This window comes from Rosa chinensis, chromosome 6 (genome assembly GCF_002994745.2).
Source record: "Rosa chinensis cultivar Old Blush chromosome 6, RchiOBHm-V2, whole genome shotgun sequence".
Lineage (NCBI taxonomy): Eukaryota > Viridiplantae > Streptophyta > Magnoliopsida > Rosales > Rosaceae > Rosa > Rosa chinensis.
Window position 1 is genome coordinate 31,186,664 of NC_037093.1, and position 18,346 is coordinate 31,205,009.

General features: G+C 38.4%; 1 protein-coding gene and 1 long non-coding RNA gene across 2 annotated transcripts; one reads left to right on the top strand and one right to left on the bottom strand.

Annotated features, from left to right (window-relative positions):
• The first annotated feature begins 15,255 nt into the window (after positions 1–15,255).
• Positions 15,256–15,795, top strand: LOC112169007 (classical arabinogalactan protein 4). Its single transcript, XM_024305946.2, has one exon. The coding sequence runs from the start codon at positions 15,256–15,258 to the stop codon at positions 15,793–15,795; it is 540 nt and encodes a 179-aa protein (XP_024161714.2).
• Positions 15,796–17,037: 1,242 nt separating this feature from the next.
• Positions 17,038–17,422, bottom strand: LOC112174640. The gene is made up of 2 exons (XR_005801247.1): positions 17,364–17,422; positions 17,038–17,264 (listed from the first exon to the last, which is right to left on the bottom strand). It is a non-coding gene; the product is annotated as an uncharacterized LOC112174640 (long non-coding RNA).
• Between the last annotated feature and the right edge of the window lie 924 nt (positions 17,423–18,346).

Here is an 18,346-nt window from a genome sequence, read left to right on the forward strand (position 1 = left end):
GGATACCAAGGGAACCATAGGGGTCCCCCACGTCCAAGATATGATCCTTATTCGAATACCTACAATCCTTGATAGAGGGACCACCCCAACTTCAAATGGACAAACAATGAGAACACTCAGAATCCCCTTGGAGGTAATTTTCAATGTCCTCAAGGGCCACCCTTTCAAGGACCACCCTTTCAAAGGCCTTATATGCAAAACTAACATGCCTCAGGGAGTTCGAACTCAAATCTTAACTATGACAAGATGTTTGAAGCCCTCACCAATTCAACTCAGGCCTTGGTTCAAGGACAACAGACCCATACAAAGGATATTGCAGATCTTAAAACGCAAATGGGCCAAGTTGTGGACTTCATGAGCAAGATTCATGAGACTGGGAAGCTCCCTAGTAACACCATACGAAATCCAAAGGGTAATGTGGAGAATGCATCTGTGGTGACTACTCGAAGTGGAAGAGTGTTAGTGGATCAACCTAAGAAATCCAAGGAAGCTCAAGTGGTTATTGAAGTTGAGGAAGACCAAGAAACTACCATGTTAAACCTTGAGAAGGACCCTGCAACGTCCAAAGAAGAAACTAGGACGTCCTCACCTCCAAAAGCAAATCCGAAACATAAAGGTAATGATTCTAACTTGTCAAATTCGGTTATTGCTAACCCTTCTTCTTCTTGTATGCCCTTCCCATGCAGATTTGCTAAATCTAAGAAGGATGAGAGTGACCAAGCTATCTTGGAAACTTTCAAGAAAGTGCAAGTGAACCTACCCCTCCTTGAGACCATCAAGCAAGTGCCTAGATATGCCAAGTTTCTTAAAGAGCTTTGTACCACAAGGAGGATTAATCGTGAGAAGGAGGTGGTAAAGGTAAGTAAGAACGTATCTGCCTTAATTTAGAGGAAACTACCCCACAAATGCAAGGATCCTGGAAGTTTCACCATTCCATGCACCATTGGTAACTCTAGATCTAAGAATGCCATGTTAGACTTAGGGGCATCAGTGAACGTCATGCCCTATTCTGTTTATGAAACCCTAGGTCTAGGTGAACTTAAATCTGATAATGTTATCATTCAGTTAGCTGACAGGTCCAATGCATACCCTAGAGGTTTGTTGGAAGATGTTCTTGTGCAGGTCAATCATCTTTTCTTTCCAGCTGACTTCTATGTGTTGGAGATGGAGGACTCTCCAGTGAGTTCAACGCCACTACTATTGGGTCGTCCTTTCTTAAAGACGGCCAGGACAAAGATTGATGTGTATGCTGGCTCTCTCACCATGGAATTCGATGGTGATGTTATTGGCTTCAACATATTTGAAGCCATGAGGTATCCTCTTGATGTTCATGATTGTTTTTCTATTGATATTCTGGATAATCTTGCGCAGACAATGTTTGATATCATGAATGAGGATACTTTAGTCACTACACTCGAGCAAGGAGTGGGCTACACCAAAGATGGCATCACAATCCAAGAGGATGTGCTCAAGGCAACTTGTGAGGACAAAATCATTGCAAATGTGTCCTTCCTTGAGGCATCACCCTTCATAGGTAAGTCTACTCCACCCTTGTCCATTCAATTATCTGCTAACAAGACTCTACCTTCAATGGTTCAGGCACCAGAACTTGAACTTAAACCTCTACCAGACCACTTGAAGTATGTCTACTTAGGGGACAAGGAAACCTTACCAGTGATTGTGTCTTCCTCACTGACGTCTTCACAAGAGGAGAGATTGGTGGAGATGCTAAAGCAACACAAGACCGCCATAGGATGGACATTGGCGGATATCAAGGGAATAAGCCCTACCACTTATGTCCATAGGATACTTCTTGAGGAGGGGACAAAACCTACTAGAGAGGCTCAACGTCGTCTCAACCCTCCAATGATGGAAGTTGTGAAGAAGGAGGTCATCAAACTCCTAGATTGTGGCGTCATCTACCCCATTTCAGATTCCAAATGGGTGTCCCCAGTTCAAGTCATACCTAAGAAGTCAGAGGTGACTGTTGTGAAGAATGCTGAGAACGAACTGGTGCCCCAAAGGACAGTTACTGGCCACAGAGTTTGCATTGACTACAGGAAGCTCAACGCCACAACAAGGAAAGATCACTTTCCTCTTCCATTCATTGATTAGATGCTTGAGCAACTAGCTGGACATGATTACTACTGCTTCTTGGATGGCTACTTAGGCTACAATCAGATTGCCATAGCCAATGAAGATCAAGAGAAGACGACATTCACTTGCCCCTTTGGAACGTTTGCTTATCGTCGCATGCCTTTTGGACTTTGCAACGCCCCAGGTACTTTTCAGAGGTGTATTGTAAGTATTTTTTCAGATTATATGAGAAAATCATAGAGGTATTCATGGATGCTTTTTCCGTTTTCGGAAAAAGTTATGATGATTGTCTTAATAATCTTGTAATTATCTTGAAACGTTGTGTGGAAACTAACCTTGTGTTGAACTGGGAAAAATGCCATTTTATGGTTAGACAAGGTATAGTTCTAGGGCATATTGTCTTTTCTAAGGGAATAGAGGTAGATAAGGCTAAAGTAGACCTTGTGCGTTACTTACCCTCTCCCACTTCTGTGAGGGAGATTCGATCTTTTCTTGGCCATGCAGGGTTTTACAGGAGGTTTATCAAGGATTTCTCCAAGATTTTGAAACCTTTATGCCAATTGCTCCAAAAGGATGTAACGTTTACTTTTGACAAGGAGTGTCAAGAAGCTTTTGACAAGCTAAAGGAGTTGTTGACGTCTGCCCCAATCATGTTACCTCCAGATTGGTCCTTACCCTTTGAGTTGATGTGTGATGCCTTTGACTATGCAGTTGGAGCCGTTTTGGGGCAAAGGAAGGACAAACGACCTTATGCCATCTACTACGCCTCAAGGACTCTTAATGATGCATAACTGAACTATTCCACTACAGAGAAAGAGCTCCTTGCAGTTGTCTTTGCACTTGAGAAATTTTGTTCCTACTTACTTGGTACCAAAGTTATTATCTATACTGACCATGCAGCTTTAAAGTATTTGATGACCAAGAAGGAGGTGAAACCAAGGCTTATTAGATGGATACTACTCTTGCAAGAATTCGACGTGGAAATCAAGGACAAGAAGGGTAGTGAAAACGTGGTAGCTGACCACTTGAGTCGTTTGGTGCATGCAGAAGACCCTCTCCCTCTGGTGGAGACGTTTCCAGATGAACAGCTTTTTGGAATCCAGGTAAGTGAACCATGGTATGCAGATATTGTGAATTACATTGTTTCTAGAAAGATTCATGATACCATGTCACGTGCTCATAAAAATAGGCTTAAGAAAACTGTTAAGCAATATGTTTGGGATGAACCTTATCTGTGGAAATATTGCTCTGATCAACTGATTAGGAGATGTGTACCTGAACATGAACATAATGTCATACTTTCTTTTTGCCATTCTAAAGCATGTGGGGGTCACTTTGGGTCTAAGAAGACTGCGTTTAAGGTGCTAGAATCTGGTTTCTTTTGGCCAACGTTATTTAAGGATGCATATGCCTATTGTTTAACTTGTGATAGATGCCAAAGAACCGGAAATCTAAATTCTAGAGATCAAATGCCTTTATCTAATATCATAACTGTTGAAATATTTGATGTCTGGGGAATAGATTTCATGGGCCCTTTTCCTTCCTCTTTTGGATTTCTCTATATCTTGCTTGCTGTGGACTATGTTTCGAAATGGGTGGAGGCCAAGGCCACTCGAACTAATGACTCTAAGGTTGTTGCAGATTTTATAGAGTCTAACATCTTTAGCAGGTTTGGAATGCCTAGAGTTCTCATTAGTGATGGTGGCTCCCACTTTTGCAATCGGACGATTGAGGCTCTCTTGAAGAAATATGATGTGACACATAAGGTTTCAACACCTTATCATCCCCAAACAAGTGGACAAGCTGAAGTTTCAAATCGTGAGATCAAGGGGATATTGGAGAAGATTGTGAATCCTAACAGGAAGGATTGGTCCTTGCATTTGGAAGATGCTTTGTGGGCTTATAGGACTGCGTATAAAACTCCCATAGGTATGTCACCATATCGAATTGTCTATGGCAAACCTTGCCATTTACCTGTGGAGTTGGAGCACAAAGCTTGGTGGGCTGTGAAGCAGTTTAACATGGATCTAGATGAGGCTGGGCTTCATAGGAAATTACAATTGCAAGAGTTGGAAGATACGGAATAATGCTTTCGAAAGTGCCAAGATTTACAAAGATAAGACTAAGGCATTTCATGATAAGATGATTCGTAGGAAGACTTTTATTGTGGGCCAGAAAGTGCTTTTATTCCATTCTCGTCTTAAACTCTTCCCAGGTAAGCTTCGTTCTCGTTGGATTGGACCATTCATTATTACTAATGTGTTTCCTCATGGAGCTGTGCAGATAAAGAGTGAACAAACAGGTAACGATTTCAAAGTGAATGGTCATCGCCTAAAGCCTTACTATGAGACGTTTGTGGAGCAAGAAGTGGAGGATGTACCCCTCCAAAATGCCCCACAACCTGAGGATTAAACGGAGGTACAAGTCTAGGCTGAAAGACTATAAACATTAAGCGCTGCTTGGGAGGCAACCCAATTCAGAAGTAGCTGTGAAGGAGTCTACACACGCAAATTTGATTTCTCCTTCCCTCTTTCTCTTTCTCTTCATGTTTTCTTTTTGAATTTAGTAGATCTTTTCTTAAATTTCTACCCTATATGCTTAATTGTTTCATTGCATGCTTATAATTGATTACATTGAGGACAATGCAATATTTAAGTAGGGGGGAAGGGATTTATACTTTTATCTTGAGTCATATATATTGAAAAAATCGAAAAATGTCAAAAATAACAAAAATTTCGTTGCTTGTATTGAGTCATTGAGTCATGTTTTGGGTGAAATAATTTCTTCATCGTAGGCGCATCTATTAAGGTGTGATTTCTAGGTCTGGTTTGGATACGAGAAGTGCTAGCAAAGGGTCTCATCCCCTGCTAAACAAGTGAGCTGAGCTCCTCCAAAATCGCTCCCTTCCTTACCTGGTCACATCCCAAAGGAGTTACTGAAAGGAGAAAGGAAATAACCCTAGTCCAAAGTTGGTGTCTATTGAGTCTTTGTCTTTTGTCATTTTGTTTTGAGTCTTAGGATGCCCTTTCAACTGTCTAGGATGATTCTATATCTCTGAAATTATGGCTAAAAGAGGATCACAAGATTCAGATGATTTTAAAATGGTATTCTTTGGTTAATTGATATATATGAAAAATATTTGAGCCCATATCCCTTTTTCTTGGAGTGAAATAAAAAAATAAATTTTTATTTTCTTGGCGATGTTTTGATGATCTCATTATTCTTTCACTTGATTGATTGATTGCCATAGATTAAGTTTGATGGACTAGAGAATGCTAGAATTCGCTCTTGTGCTTGTTGAGACGTTTTATCAATACATGGCCCTGATTCTGGAAAGGATAGAGACACCCTAGGAATTACCACCATTGCCAAATGAACTTGTGTCCCTATTTGTGCCCGTCGTGGGACTCCCTTATATAAACCCCTTTGAGCCTACATTAAGCCTTTTCTTTCATCACCCTCAAAATCTTTAACCTGAACCTTAGTATAGTTATAACCCTACACTTTGTTCTAAGAACTTAGTGGAGCTAAATTGAGAATGTACTAGAGGATTTTGCGTCAATAATGAAGGATGAGAAGAGGTGAAAGTTCAAGTGTGGGGGTAGACTTGTCCATGGAAGAAAAATGTATGAAAAAGCCGAGAAAAAGAAAGTGAAAAAGAAAAAAATTACACGGCTAAAAAGAAAAAGAAAGAAAGAAATGTCAATGGATTTTAGTCCCTCATACTTGGTGAGTTCGGAGTTTACTTTGAATTAAAGGCCCACTACAGAAAAATTTGGCCTTTGTCTAACTCATTAGAGATTAAAAGAAGTTTAGAGTGAAGTTTGGGCCCAACGTGAAGACATTAGGCCCCTTTATAATGCCTCCATGGGATTATGACGTTTTTGGCATACTTGATGGATTTCTAGAAGTCTCTCTACACCAGCATGAGCTCTGCTAGGTTTTTAGGACACTTTGTTAAATTCCTTACCCTTCGTTTCTTTAAAACCCTGAGCCATGGCCCCATTACAACCCTTGATAAGACCTTCTTGATCCTTAAGATGGGAGAGCCCTTGATGTGGAGATGAGTTACAAGAGTTGAACTTATGGCTTGGGTCCATTTGTGCAAGTAGTTGGTATCTTTCATGAGATCTTTAAAAGAAAGACATACATATGTGCTTTCGTTTCTTACAATATGTGATATACTTGCTATCTTTCACATATACTTGAGTGTATAAGCTTTTAAGCATTGCCATGATCTGAGAGAAGAAATAGTGGATATACCTTGTGAAGATTTGAATCATACTTGTCTGAAGCATGCTTAACAGAAACCATCACCATTGTTCCAACCAAGTCCTACTTGTGTATATGTAAATTATGTGTTTTAATTAACTCTCCAATGCCTGAACATTGATTCTTGGTGAAGTGTTAATCTTGGTGTTGTGAAAGTAAGAGATTGCTGAGACAAAAAGTTAAAGGGCAATAGAGTCTTTTATGTGTAGAGTTTTTAATTTTCGTTTAGTCTGAGTTGTGTCTGTGTTGTGATTTTGCTAAGGGACTAGCAAAAGCTAAGTGTGGGGGAATTTGATAGGAGCATTTTAATGCGACGTTTTAACTGCTAATATTTCCTGCGTCATTTCCTTGAAAAATCCCGGTTTTGGAAAGTTTCCATTCTTCGATTGGGAAAGTTCCTTATTGTAGAAAGTTTCCGTTTTTGTAGTTTCTATTTTTCATTTTTAGAAAGTTTCTAATTTTCGTTTCAGGAAAGTTTCTATTTTTAGTGATAGTTTCTATTTTCAGGACCTCGGAGCTAAAAACTGGAAATGAACTCATGAAAGGAAAGAGGAGCTTGCGAACGTTAAGGGGAGCAAAAATGAGATACAAAGAGCCACACAATTTAGCAGAAATGAAGAAATAAGCTTTCCTGTTCCAACTAGGAAACCCTGCGAAAAGGAGGAGAGCTTACCAAGCAAGTTTCCAACGCAACCATGAAAAAGAAATGGAAAAATGAAGTGTCATGACGTTGGAGGATGAAAAGGCTTGAAGTTGACGCAACAAGGCCCAAGAACTCTATGAATTGACTTGGATTTTCGGCAAAATGGATCAAGGCCCATAAAAGCCCATGGAATTAGGGTTTGTGACGCAAAGAATAAACCCTAGAGAGGTTTTGCCGTGAAATACCAAGGGGAAGAGAGAAGTTGGCGTGAAAATCAAGAAGAAAATAAAAGATTACGCCAAGAGATTTTCTAGGCTGGAGTTTAAGGAAAGAAAAAGTGTGGATCAAGAAACAGCTCAAAAGGCGTCTAGATTCATTCCTATATTCTCTAAACGTATTTTGGCCAAAATAAAAGAGAAAAATCAGAATATATTCAAGCAATTTCGGCAAGAATATATTAGGGAATCATCTTGGAGTTTTGTGATTGGTTGGATGACACACTAGGGCTTACTTGGCAATTTTTCATTAGTGGAAGCTATGTGGAATTATTAAATTAATCCCACGGAAAATAAAAAGAATATCACGGCTTGGAGACCAAGTATTGCAGTCCCCTATATATACCTCTCTCCCCAAGACGTCAAGACGCCCCTAATTCAGAAATTACTTCATACGCGAAAGCTCTCTCCATTCTCTAGTTCATCTTCTGTGTTTTCAAGCAAAGGATGAAGAAGCAAGAAGAAGCCGTGAGCACCTCTCCCACTCCACCTTGAAGCCGTGAGGTTTTGAAGCTTGCTTCTGAGTTTCATTAGTTCATCATTCGAGTTCTTCATCACCATCTCCATTCACGGTGTAATTCAACCTTCTTTCTTGTAATCACTTTTGAATCCCCATGTTTGATTTCGTTAGAAGTTGTTCTAGTTAACATTGATGTTTGAATAAAGTTTAAATCTGAAATTTTATGATTGAATGAGTATTTCGATTCTTATGTTGTGATTCCAACGTTGCTTTTGTGTGATTGTTCAATTGGATTTTCTTAATTGATATCTCTTATATGTTGATTCTAATTGGTTCGAAACTTTTAGGGTTTATGTATGAGTGGTGCTAGATTTAAGAACATGATTCAACTTATTATTTTGTGAACTTGAATCGAAAGTAGTAAAGGTTTTAGACAAAAATCGAATTCAATTGAAAAGGATTGCAATTAGATGAACTTATTCATACTAAGTTGTGCACTTGAGTTGATAGCCTTTCTATGTGTTTCATGCGTTAAACATGTTATGATTGTCTAGCTTTCTAGAGCTTGAATGCATGTTTGATAGGATTAGTCTTTGTGCTTTCACTTAGATTAATTAGCATTGAAAAGTAAAATATGGGAAATCGTTTGCTTCAAATGTTTCACATGATCAACTCCTTTCTCATGACTTGGAAGAACAATGTAGGGTTTAGTCGAATTCAATTATAAACTTGGTTTTGATCTTTGTTTCTTATGTTTCATTCTTGTATTTGTGTTTTTGTTTATACTTAGTTTTTATTCTTTTTTTTAATTTTCGAAAACCAAAACCTAAAAACCCCCCTAAATTCGTAAATAGTGTTTATATGTGTGAATATTATACTTTGTTTTTATTTTAATTGTTTAATTGTCTTACAATGACAGGTGTACCCTCAATCCCCGGAATAGAACGAACCCTACTTGCTTATACTACTAATGATATTTATAGGGTTAAATTATATGTTTGCTCAAAGCGTATCATTATTCATACTCCTTGTAATCTGACATAGCCATTCCTCGGCCATCATAGGATCCATTTTGCCTTTAAGTACTGGTGGTCTAGATTTCCGAAATTCTCCTTGAATCCTCATGACTCGACTTCCAGTATCTTCTTGGTGGTTATTATTTCCTCCCCTAATGGCATTTGTCATATCTTGAATGGCAGCTATAACTGCAGAGTTGTTATCTTCATATTGTTCTTCCATCTCAGCTATCTTAACTCAAGAAAAAAATTGAGATCGCATAGTATTCTAACAATAAAGTTAATTTTATGTCTAAACGTAAATAGACAAATATTTCATAACCAAGTACATACATAATAATAAGATGTCTAGTATTATAAAGCATGAAAAAATTATTTACCGACCAACTTATAAGTATGCTCCGTGAAAATATTTCTATATATATATATTGAGTTACCAATAAATAACTTAGAAGATAAATATATACTAACCAAGGTAATATTCAATTTATGTAGTATAATTGTAATCCAAAAACAATTGTAGTTGTTAAAGGAAAGGTCACGGCCTGCTGTTAAAAGCTATTCATACCCTTACTCAAAATATTATAAAATAAAAAATAAAAATAAAAATTTGCTGTTTTCAGGGTTAGGGTGTCACAATATATCCTAAGTTGGCCACCAAAGAACACATACATATAAAAGTTTTCTATAATCCAAAATCAATCAAGTAATCTCACATAAGCAACATGGGAATCAACATATAGAAATCACAACTTTATTTCAAAACATATAAATGGGCTTTAAACTTTGCCCTTAATGTCATGTTAACTAGAATTCATAACTCTACGAATTAAACAAAGGAAAACAAAAGAAGTATGAAATACACCATGAAAGATGGATGACAAGCCTTGAGACAAAGAACTTGAAGATTCTTGAAAGCAAGCAATCTTCTAGGGACGACACAAGGGTGGATGGCAGCTAGGATCTTGATGTATTGCATGACTTCTTCTTCTCCTTGGTTGAGACGCAGAGCTTCTGAAGACTAGAGAATGGAGAGAAGTTTTCTTATGTTTATTTTCTGATGGAGAGAGGTGTGTGAAGTGGTGTGTTAGTGGTGTCATTGATGCTCCTATTTATAGGAGGATGGCAACTTAGTCTCCAAGTCTTCATGAATCTTCTATTAATTTCCTAGGAATTATCTGCTCATGCCACACAACTTCAACCAATCAAATAATGTCACGTCAACTCTGTTATGTCATCCAACCAATCAGAAGTCTTCAAATTAGCACCTTGATTCTAGGGAGATTATTTTTGCATTAATTGCATGATTATTTTTGCATAAATTTCCTTGTGCGGTGCGATCTCAGCCATCCAATACCCCACCGCTTCATCACAGCCCTTGAAATCAATTAAATTTGAGGTATAAATACCCCATGATCAGATTAAGGCTCTAGATTGCTCTAGAGCAACCAGTAAGCTAGAGCTCTCTCGGCTCGAGAGAGAGAAACCCGACGACCCGCAAAGCAGCCCGGCGACAACTCCGGTGTCCAACCACCGATCGACGATGCAAGGCCACCAATCTCTTCCTCTCATCGTCGTGGCCTCAGATCGTCCATGCACCCAAGGAGGATGAAGAATCGACGTTGAGAATATCCAACTGCTCCGGCGAGTTTCTGCAAAATCCGCTGACTCCGGCCACCGTATGAGCCGCAAGTGGTATGAAAATCGACCCCCTCGTCATGCTCTACACATTTGTGTATTTAGTTTTTCAATTCGATCGAGTTCTGACGATTTTGTTTCTGGGTTGCTTCTGCCTCCGTCGCGGTTCCTCGATGCCGGCAGCTCTCCGGCACCTGTGGGCTTGTCTTCCACATCGCTTGCACTTGTAGACTGGAAATTAGGAAGCTTTCTAGGTTGTAGCTCGGGGAGTCATCAGTTTATCCTCAAACCAGTCCCGGCAGAGTGTCGGGAAACTGAGTTGATAGCAGTGGAACTTTGAAGGTATAATTCAAATCTTGAATCAAGTTTTGCTCTTGGAGAAATCGGAAGTTAGGGAATTGAAATTGGCTTGGTACGGTGATGTTGATGTCTCTCTGTGAATCTGTTATGTTGTCTTACTCTGGGTGTTTGGAGCATGTGAATGAGTTGTTGATACTGCAATTGTGGATTGAATTTTGTGTGATTAAGGAAATGGCTGGGAAGAGTGAGATTGGTCAAATGTGATCTTGGGTGTCCTTAGTATTTTGGGCACACCTTAATTGAGAATGGAATAAGGTTGGTTGGGTGTCCATAGTAATTTCGATTACTATGTGACGAAATTGCTAAGGATACTCGAATTTATTTGTTCATGAAGTTGGGAATTTGTTATAACTTTGGTTTGCATAAGCATTTTGTAAAAATGATAGTGAGTAAAGAAAAGAAATGTATAAATTGGGTGGCCTTGGTAAAATTCGGGTGTACCTAATATATATGGTCGATATAGTGATTTAAGTAAAATGTTCGGTAATTTGGGTCAATTATCGAACCTATTACGATTGGTCAAACGTTGGTCAAACAATTGTCAAAATGGTCAATCCTGGTCAAATCAGGAAAGGTTGGTCAAACCTTGGTCAACTCCTGGTAAAACTAGGAAAAGTTGTCGAGATTTCATATAATTGTTCAAAAGATATTAACTATCAAAATGTCGGAATTTAGGGCTCCAATTACCCAAGGAACGGAAGGTTCGTGACTCTCGGAGTACGTGAGAGAAAGCATCGAAATCCAGGTAGGGATTCAGGACTCTCCTCGGTTAGTGATTTTCTTATATTGTTATTAAATGATGCATGTTAGTTGGTATGGTTTGGTCATGTTCAAATGCAATGCATACTAACCAAACCATGTGAGAAATGTGATGGCTTGAGAGCTAAGGGTGGCTCTGACTTCCTTGAGTTCGATCCCCAAAACCTCCGGATGGTTAGTTACACCGGTCGGACGGTGAGCGATCGTAATGACGACCCGATCCGTGTGTGTAGCTAGGTAGCGGACGCTCTCGCTACACTTACCTGGTGATAAATTAATTTGAGGTAAGGTTGTGTAGTGGGTCTATGGGACCGGCCATCAGGTAAAACTTGGATTTGGCGCCGTATTTATTTAAGCATCATGCATCAGTTTTCAAGTTGAAAAACATTAAAGTTTGTCGTTCCTTTAACGTATTTGGTTTAAGCATGTTTTCATACTGGGATCCCAAATATATATTTAGTGGTTTCAAACCTAGTCGTGGTAGAGTTCCTGTAAGAGCAGCGAGGACGAAAGCTCACCCCTACAACAGAGTGGATGTAGGTACTGTGCACTGGTGACGGGACAATAGTGGACAGAGCTGGGTGTGCGGAACAAGTTCGGTAAATTTTGTCATTTAGACCTTATTCTAAATTCTATTTCTTGAACTTCGTATTCCGAGACTTGTTGATAGTTAGCCTTGTGTCAATTTTGGTTGAGTTCTCATTTCCTTGAAGTTCATACCTCGTGTGTGAGAATTTATTTCAAGTTCTAGACGAATGAAATAAATTTTAGCAACTCAGGGATTTTTCACCTCAAAATATTTGTAGCTTCCGCTGTGTTTATACGAAAAGTTTTCAAACAAAATGCCTAGCGGTTCTCTAAAATGTAAATCGAGTGTTCGGTTTATGTTTTAGAGGCTCGCAGCACTGTGACGTGCTTAAGCTGGTGAGGTGCAGCTTGGGGCGTTACATGTTTAGATCATCCTGGTAAAATTTCAGAGCTTAATTCATTGTGGTTTGGCCGGAAAAGCTGCCGGATTCGTACAGGTCCGGTTTTGCAGTTTTCATCTTCTAGTCAGAAACTTAGGGCGAACATTTGAAGGCCTACCACTCCCAACTAGCTCTTGCACTCTCATAAGAAATGATCCTTAGGATGTATAGAATGGATATGGAAAGTTTCAACTCATTTGGAGTTCATTTGATTAGTCTGCCGCTCCTCCTTCCTTGCCTAGCTTGGTTTCTCCTACCCGGAGTAGGAAAATGTGCTAAGATTGACTTTTTAGTGCATTTCCAAGCTTCTCTATCATTTCCTAGCATGATAAGGAAAACATAATAAATATATATAAATAAACACAGAGGTTAAGCAAAAATGCAAGATTACGGGAATAATTACTAGGTAATTATGGACCTAACAATAGTCATCAAAATCAGTAATTAAAATAATAAAACCAAAAATATCCCTCAATAATTATGATATAAAAAATTAGTGTTTTTTATTTTATTACAACTTTTTTTAATAGAAATAGTTATTCATATATATCCACAATGGTAGATGGTTGAATTTATAAATATAAGAATGAACACCGAAAGATGGTTATTTTGGTATAGTAGACACGTATCATTATAAGAAGTGCAATTAATTACACAAAAGTTAGTGCAATCTAATATTTTATTTTTTTTTGAATAAAGTCAAATCGATTTGTCCTTGATACTAAAGTCAGAATAGTCATTACATACCCTTTTACTGTCATCTATATACAAACAAAAAGTTATGGTGTTACTAAAGTGGTACATAGAGATAGATCTACTCATTATACATTTGTCGCTCACTTAAGAAAAGTAAGGAGCTTGTAAATTATGATATCACTACGTCATAATAAATAGGCATAGTACAAACATAAAAAGTGCATAGCTCCCAAAAAATTAGAAAATTATTAGAAAGAAACAACTAACTAATTGGAAGCCTAAGAAGCCTAAAATGCCCTAAAGCAGCAGCCCAAAGCCCAAGGGACGAGACAAAGCCTAAGGCCCAACATGATTCGCCCAGCCTAGCTCCAACCTTTACTTCTCTTAACGAAAGCGTCGCAGGCACACTGCGACCTTCATCACCATGACCACCGTGTGCACACCCATCAACACCATGACTCAAGGAACACCACCATGATGCTATCACACAAAAGACAACAAACCTGTGCACCAATCACAAACCCCACCGAATTTGGAGCCCTTGCACAACTTGTCGGCGTCAACGTCACTATTGTCCTTGATACGATGTCCATAAACCCCTTGCCACAGAGATGCTTTAAACCAGACACCGAAGCTAATCACCCACTGCCAACCCCAAGCAAGCCGATCCCAAGAACCAAAGGGTAATAGACTAAGCAAATCCCGTCTGGCAACAACCTACAGTTGGCGAAGCAAATCTAGGGTTGACGACGGCTGTCGCCGAACGAGAGAAAATAGCACGGATGTTTTTCTCCTTGGCTTCATTCTCTATGCAGCTAGGGTTTTTAATGGTTACTTGGCCAGATTCTTAGTGCAATCTAATGCTTGGTTTTGATTATACCAAAAAGAGAAACTAAAACTTTGATAAGGGAAAAAGTTTCTACTTATTATTGAATCCACAAATCTAATTACAATTTGATTCAAAACGAAACTCAATTTTTCAGATTTAGTCCAATTCCCATGTCTCATGTTTTGCTTGGAATGAAAGATGACACTTGTTTACCGGTAGTGTAATATAAAGTGATTCTTTGGGTTGCTCAAACATAACATTTTTCATATATATATATATATATATATATATATATATATATATATATTAAACATAGTTCCATTAATTAAGATTATTGCACGTAAGTACTTTCATTATAGATAGTAAGTTGCTACAATATTTGGCATTTCTTATTTGGTAAACACTTTTGGGATCTCAATTTATCCAATTTATTCTAGCAAACTAACCATTCTATACTGGTTGTTGAAAAAGTCATTTGTAGAGTAGGTGTCTTTTTTCCAAGATATATTTTGTTTTTACAGTTAAATGATTAAAAGCGAAAAAAAATTGTTTCATTAGAAATATGATTTTCTGCTATCTACACATTTAAAAACTAACTTTACTAACATTAGCTTTACATGCAACTACCAACTAAATTTGCTCAAAAGAGACAAACGTTGCTTTACACGGTCAATGAGAAAATCTCCACCACTCAAGTCCCTTAGTTTTCGTATCAATTTATTTCAACAATCCAATGATCTTCTTATAACTGAGTTCCTCTATAAAAGCTCCCTCCTCAATTTATCCAATTTATTCTAGCAAACTAACCATTCAATACTGGTTGCGGAAAAAGTCATTTGTAGAGTACGTGTCTTTTTGCCAAGACCCAAATATTCACTATTTTTGACAGTCTAATGATTAAAAGTGAAAAAAAATTGTTTCATTAGAAATAAGGTTTTCTGCTGTCTACACATTTAAAAACAGACTTTACTAACATTAGCTTTACATGCAACTACCAACTAAATTTGCTCAAAAGAGACAAACATTTCTTTACACGGTCAATGAGAATATCTCCACCACTAAAGTCCCTTGGTTTTCGTATCAATTTGTTTCAATAATCCAATGATCTTCTTATAACTGAGTTCCTCTATAAAATCTCCCTCCTGATACTTTCTTTAGCCATCATTTACACTTTGCCTCTTAGAGTCTCAAACCCCCTAAATAATACTCTCTTAGAGTTCTATCTCTCTTCCCCTAATGGCAATGGCACGATCTGTTGTGGTGTTCCTAATGGCTGCACTCTTGGTAGCCTCCTCGAATGCACAATCTCCATCATCTTCACCAGCTGCATCCCCGAATGCGGCTGCTAAAACACCTAATGCGGCTGCTACCGCACCTCCACCATCAACATCTCCTACGCCTACTGTTTCACCTTCTTCATCGAAGACAGCTCCTGCGGCTACTCCTTCTCAAGCGAAGACTTCACCAGAGGCTGCTCCAACTGCTTCCAAGACTTCACCACAAGCTGCCCCTACTTCTTCCAAGACTTCACCACAAGTTGCTCCAACAACTTCCCCAAGTTCGTCAGATGCTACTCCTTCTACTGCACCCGTTGCTAGCTCTCCACCATCTCCTCCATCCCCTACCTCTGAATCTCAGGCAATTCCTCCCACTACAGACTCTGTACCAACTGATGGGGCAGGTGGGGCACCTTCCCCATCCAACAATGGTATGGTTTTGAACAAGATCAATGTAGCCGGCTTGGTTGCCCTTGGAGTTGTTACAGCTGTCTTGGTTATGTAAATGAGAGAATGAGAGTTATGCATATAGTGGGGGTTTGTTGATTTTTCAAAGATCAAAGTACTGTATAAATTTAATTAATTAATTTATCTTGAAATATAAAGAGGCATTTTTTATCTACTAATCTATTTCAATACATTTTTAGGGTGTGTTTGGGTGAGGGAAAAAAATGATGGAATTTAAATGAAAGTGTGAATTTTATAATTTCAATAAGCTAATTCTCTTCTTTGACATTCTCAGCTTGGAAATTTTATATTACTCTGTTAAAAAAATGAAGAAATTCATTGCTCGAAAGCCTCACTTCAATTTCCACTAAAATAGGTGTCATTTTGAATTCTTTTGCATTATTCAATTTATAATTCTTTATTTACTTCCAAAACAAGGCTACTTTGACATATTATTAAACATAAAGCAGAGCTTAACTTTCTTGACCAACCACGACAGTGGTGCGTGCGGGTGACCCAAGATGACATGGCTTACCGGACTTTAGACTGAAATTGCAAAGGGATTGTAGGAAGCAATAGGTGTAGAGAGTTGATTGACCTGATTCAGCTAGAGAATTTGCGAATTATGTTTCCATCTGAAACGATGTGCTATGCGAAGTAGATGGAGACACTAAGAATCAAAGTAGGCTTTAATAATATTATTGGAAAACCAAAGGGTGAATACTCGAGATGAATCGCACTATCGTGGATGAATAACGTCCCATTGCATGTCCGCAATTCACTACTACAAAAATTGAATCAGACGACGGCTAAAAACCGTCGTCTGATATGGAGGTAAAGCGTCGTCTATCGAGGCGCCGTCTGATGAAGATCAATTGTAGGGAACCGTCGTGTGAAGGGCTCGGCAGCATGGGGCGCAGCATGTCGGCAGCATGCCTGCAGCCTGTCGACAGCATTAGCTGTTGCGTGACTATTCTTCAGACGACGGGCGACTTTAGAAACTGTCGTCTGAAGGCAATTCAGAGGTCACTTTATTTTATGCCCGTTGTGTGACTTTCATTCAGACGACAGTTTTTCAAAGTATCCATTATCTATTTTACATTCAGACGACAGTTTTTCAAAGTATCCATTATCTATTTTACATTCAGACGACAGTTTTTATTTTTGGGCCATTGTGACTATTGTGCACATACGACAGTTTTTTTTTGTGTTTATTATTGTCCTAATAGAATAATTCAATGCATTGTATATTCTGAAACTGAAATAAAAATGATCAAATTAACAGTAGTTGATCAATACATAGAAGAAATTGTTATATATAATCCACATCATGCACCAAAATAGATTGTGCAAAGGCAACCTTTCATCCACAAAATGAGTACATCTAATACTACTTTCCTAGCAATATACATCCACAAATTTACTTAAGGAGTCTAGCTTTGCAAGCTTTGCTGCTCTCATGGCCTCATTGGAGTCTAGCTTTGGAAGCTTGTGTAGGAGCTTTTGGCTCTCTTTCTGTAGTTCCAGCTGCATATAGATCAATAGTTCAGCGAGGGGCACACATGCCAAAACAGAAACTGAATCGATATGGGCAGGACACTAGTTACATCTGCAATTCAGCCATACCCTTTCTCACCAATCAATGCTAGGATCATGTACCTGAGATTAGAAAAAAAGAAACAACAGACTTAAACTAAAGATCTTTTATCCGCATGCATCCAAGACCTATCTTCCATCTAAATAAAGAACACAACAAACAGCAAACTATATCATTACACTGTTCCACTACACATATACAAATACACAACATTCAAAATCCAAATCCATCATTAACCAAGCAAAAAAACAAGTTGTAACTACATTACTGATACTTTGCACAACATATATATAAAGAATTCTTATCAACAACCCATATTATATCCTTCCACAAAGTTTAAGCATTCAACAAAACAACTTATCAACCCCATTAAATTAAGCAAGATCAAAGAATCAATTGTGGGGTTGATGACCAACCTTCTTTTGCTATTAAAATTTTCCAGCAGCTTTTTGAGCTCCCTTTCTCTCTCACCCTTGCAATCACCACAAGTTTCCTGCCAAAATGTAACAAAAGAGGTACTTTAGTACATAACCAATGGCAAAACAGATGCTTACAGGATCTTAGCATTTAAATAAACCACACTTAGTGGACTGGAAGACAGTAATGGGGAAAATACCGGATCCAAATGAAACGCACACATCAAAATGGGCAATCCATGCTTGCTGCATCAGAGCTGCGCAAAAGTTTCTGAGTACTGCCATTATTTTGTCATTTCTATTTCTTATAGGAGAAACACAACCTACTGCATATTTGCATGGAAACGTTTAGAAGGAAGTTGTATCTGTATCAAATACTAAAAATTGTTGAATAGTAAACATAGACAGTCAAATATTGATTAGAGATACAAACCTCGATAGTCAACACCAGAATTCAGTTTAACAACAACCGGTCGCCCCCGAATTGATTTAAGAAAATCTGCAGGAGTTTTTGTGGTTCCAGATCCTCTCTCTGCTCCTGCTCCCCTCATTTTCACTATTTACTCTTGACTGCCTTTCACCTAAAGGAATGATGT

What these genes read in the sequence shown, in the direction of transcription:
- LOC112169007 (XM_024305946.2), top strand. Translation starts at nt 15,256, where the DNA reads ATGGCACGATCTGTTGTGGTGTTCCTAATGGCTGCACTCTTGGTAGCC.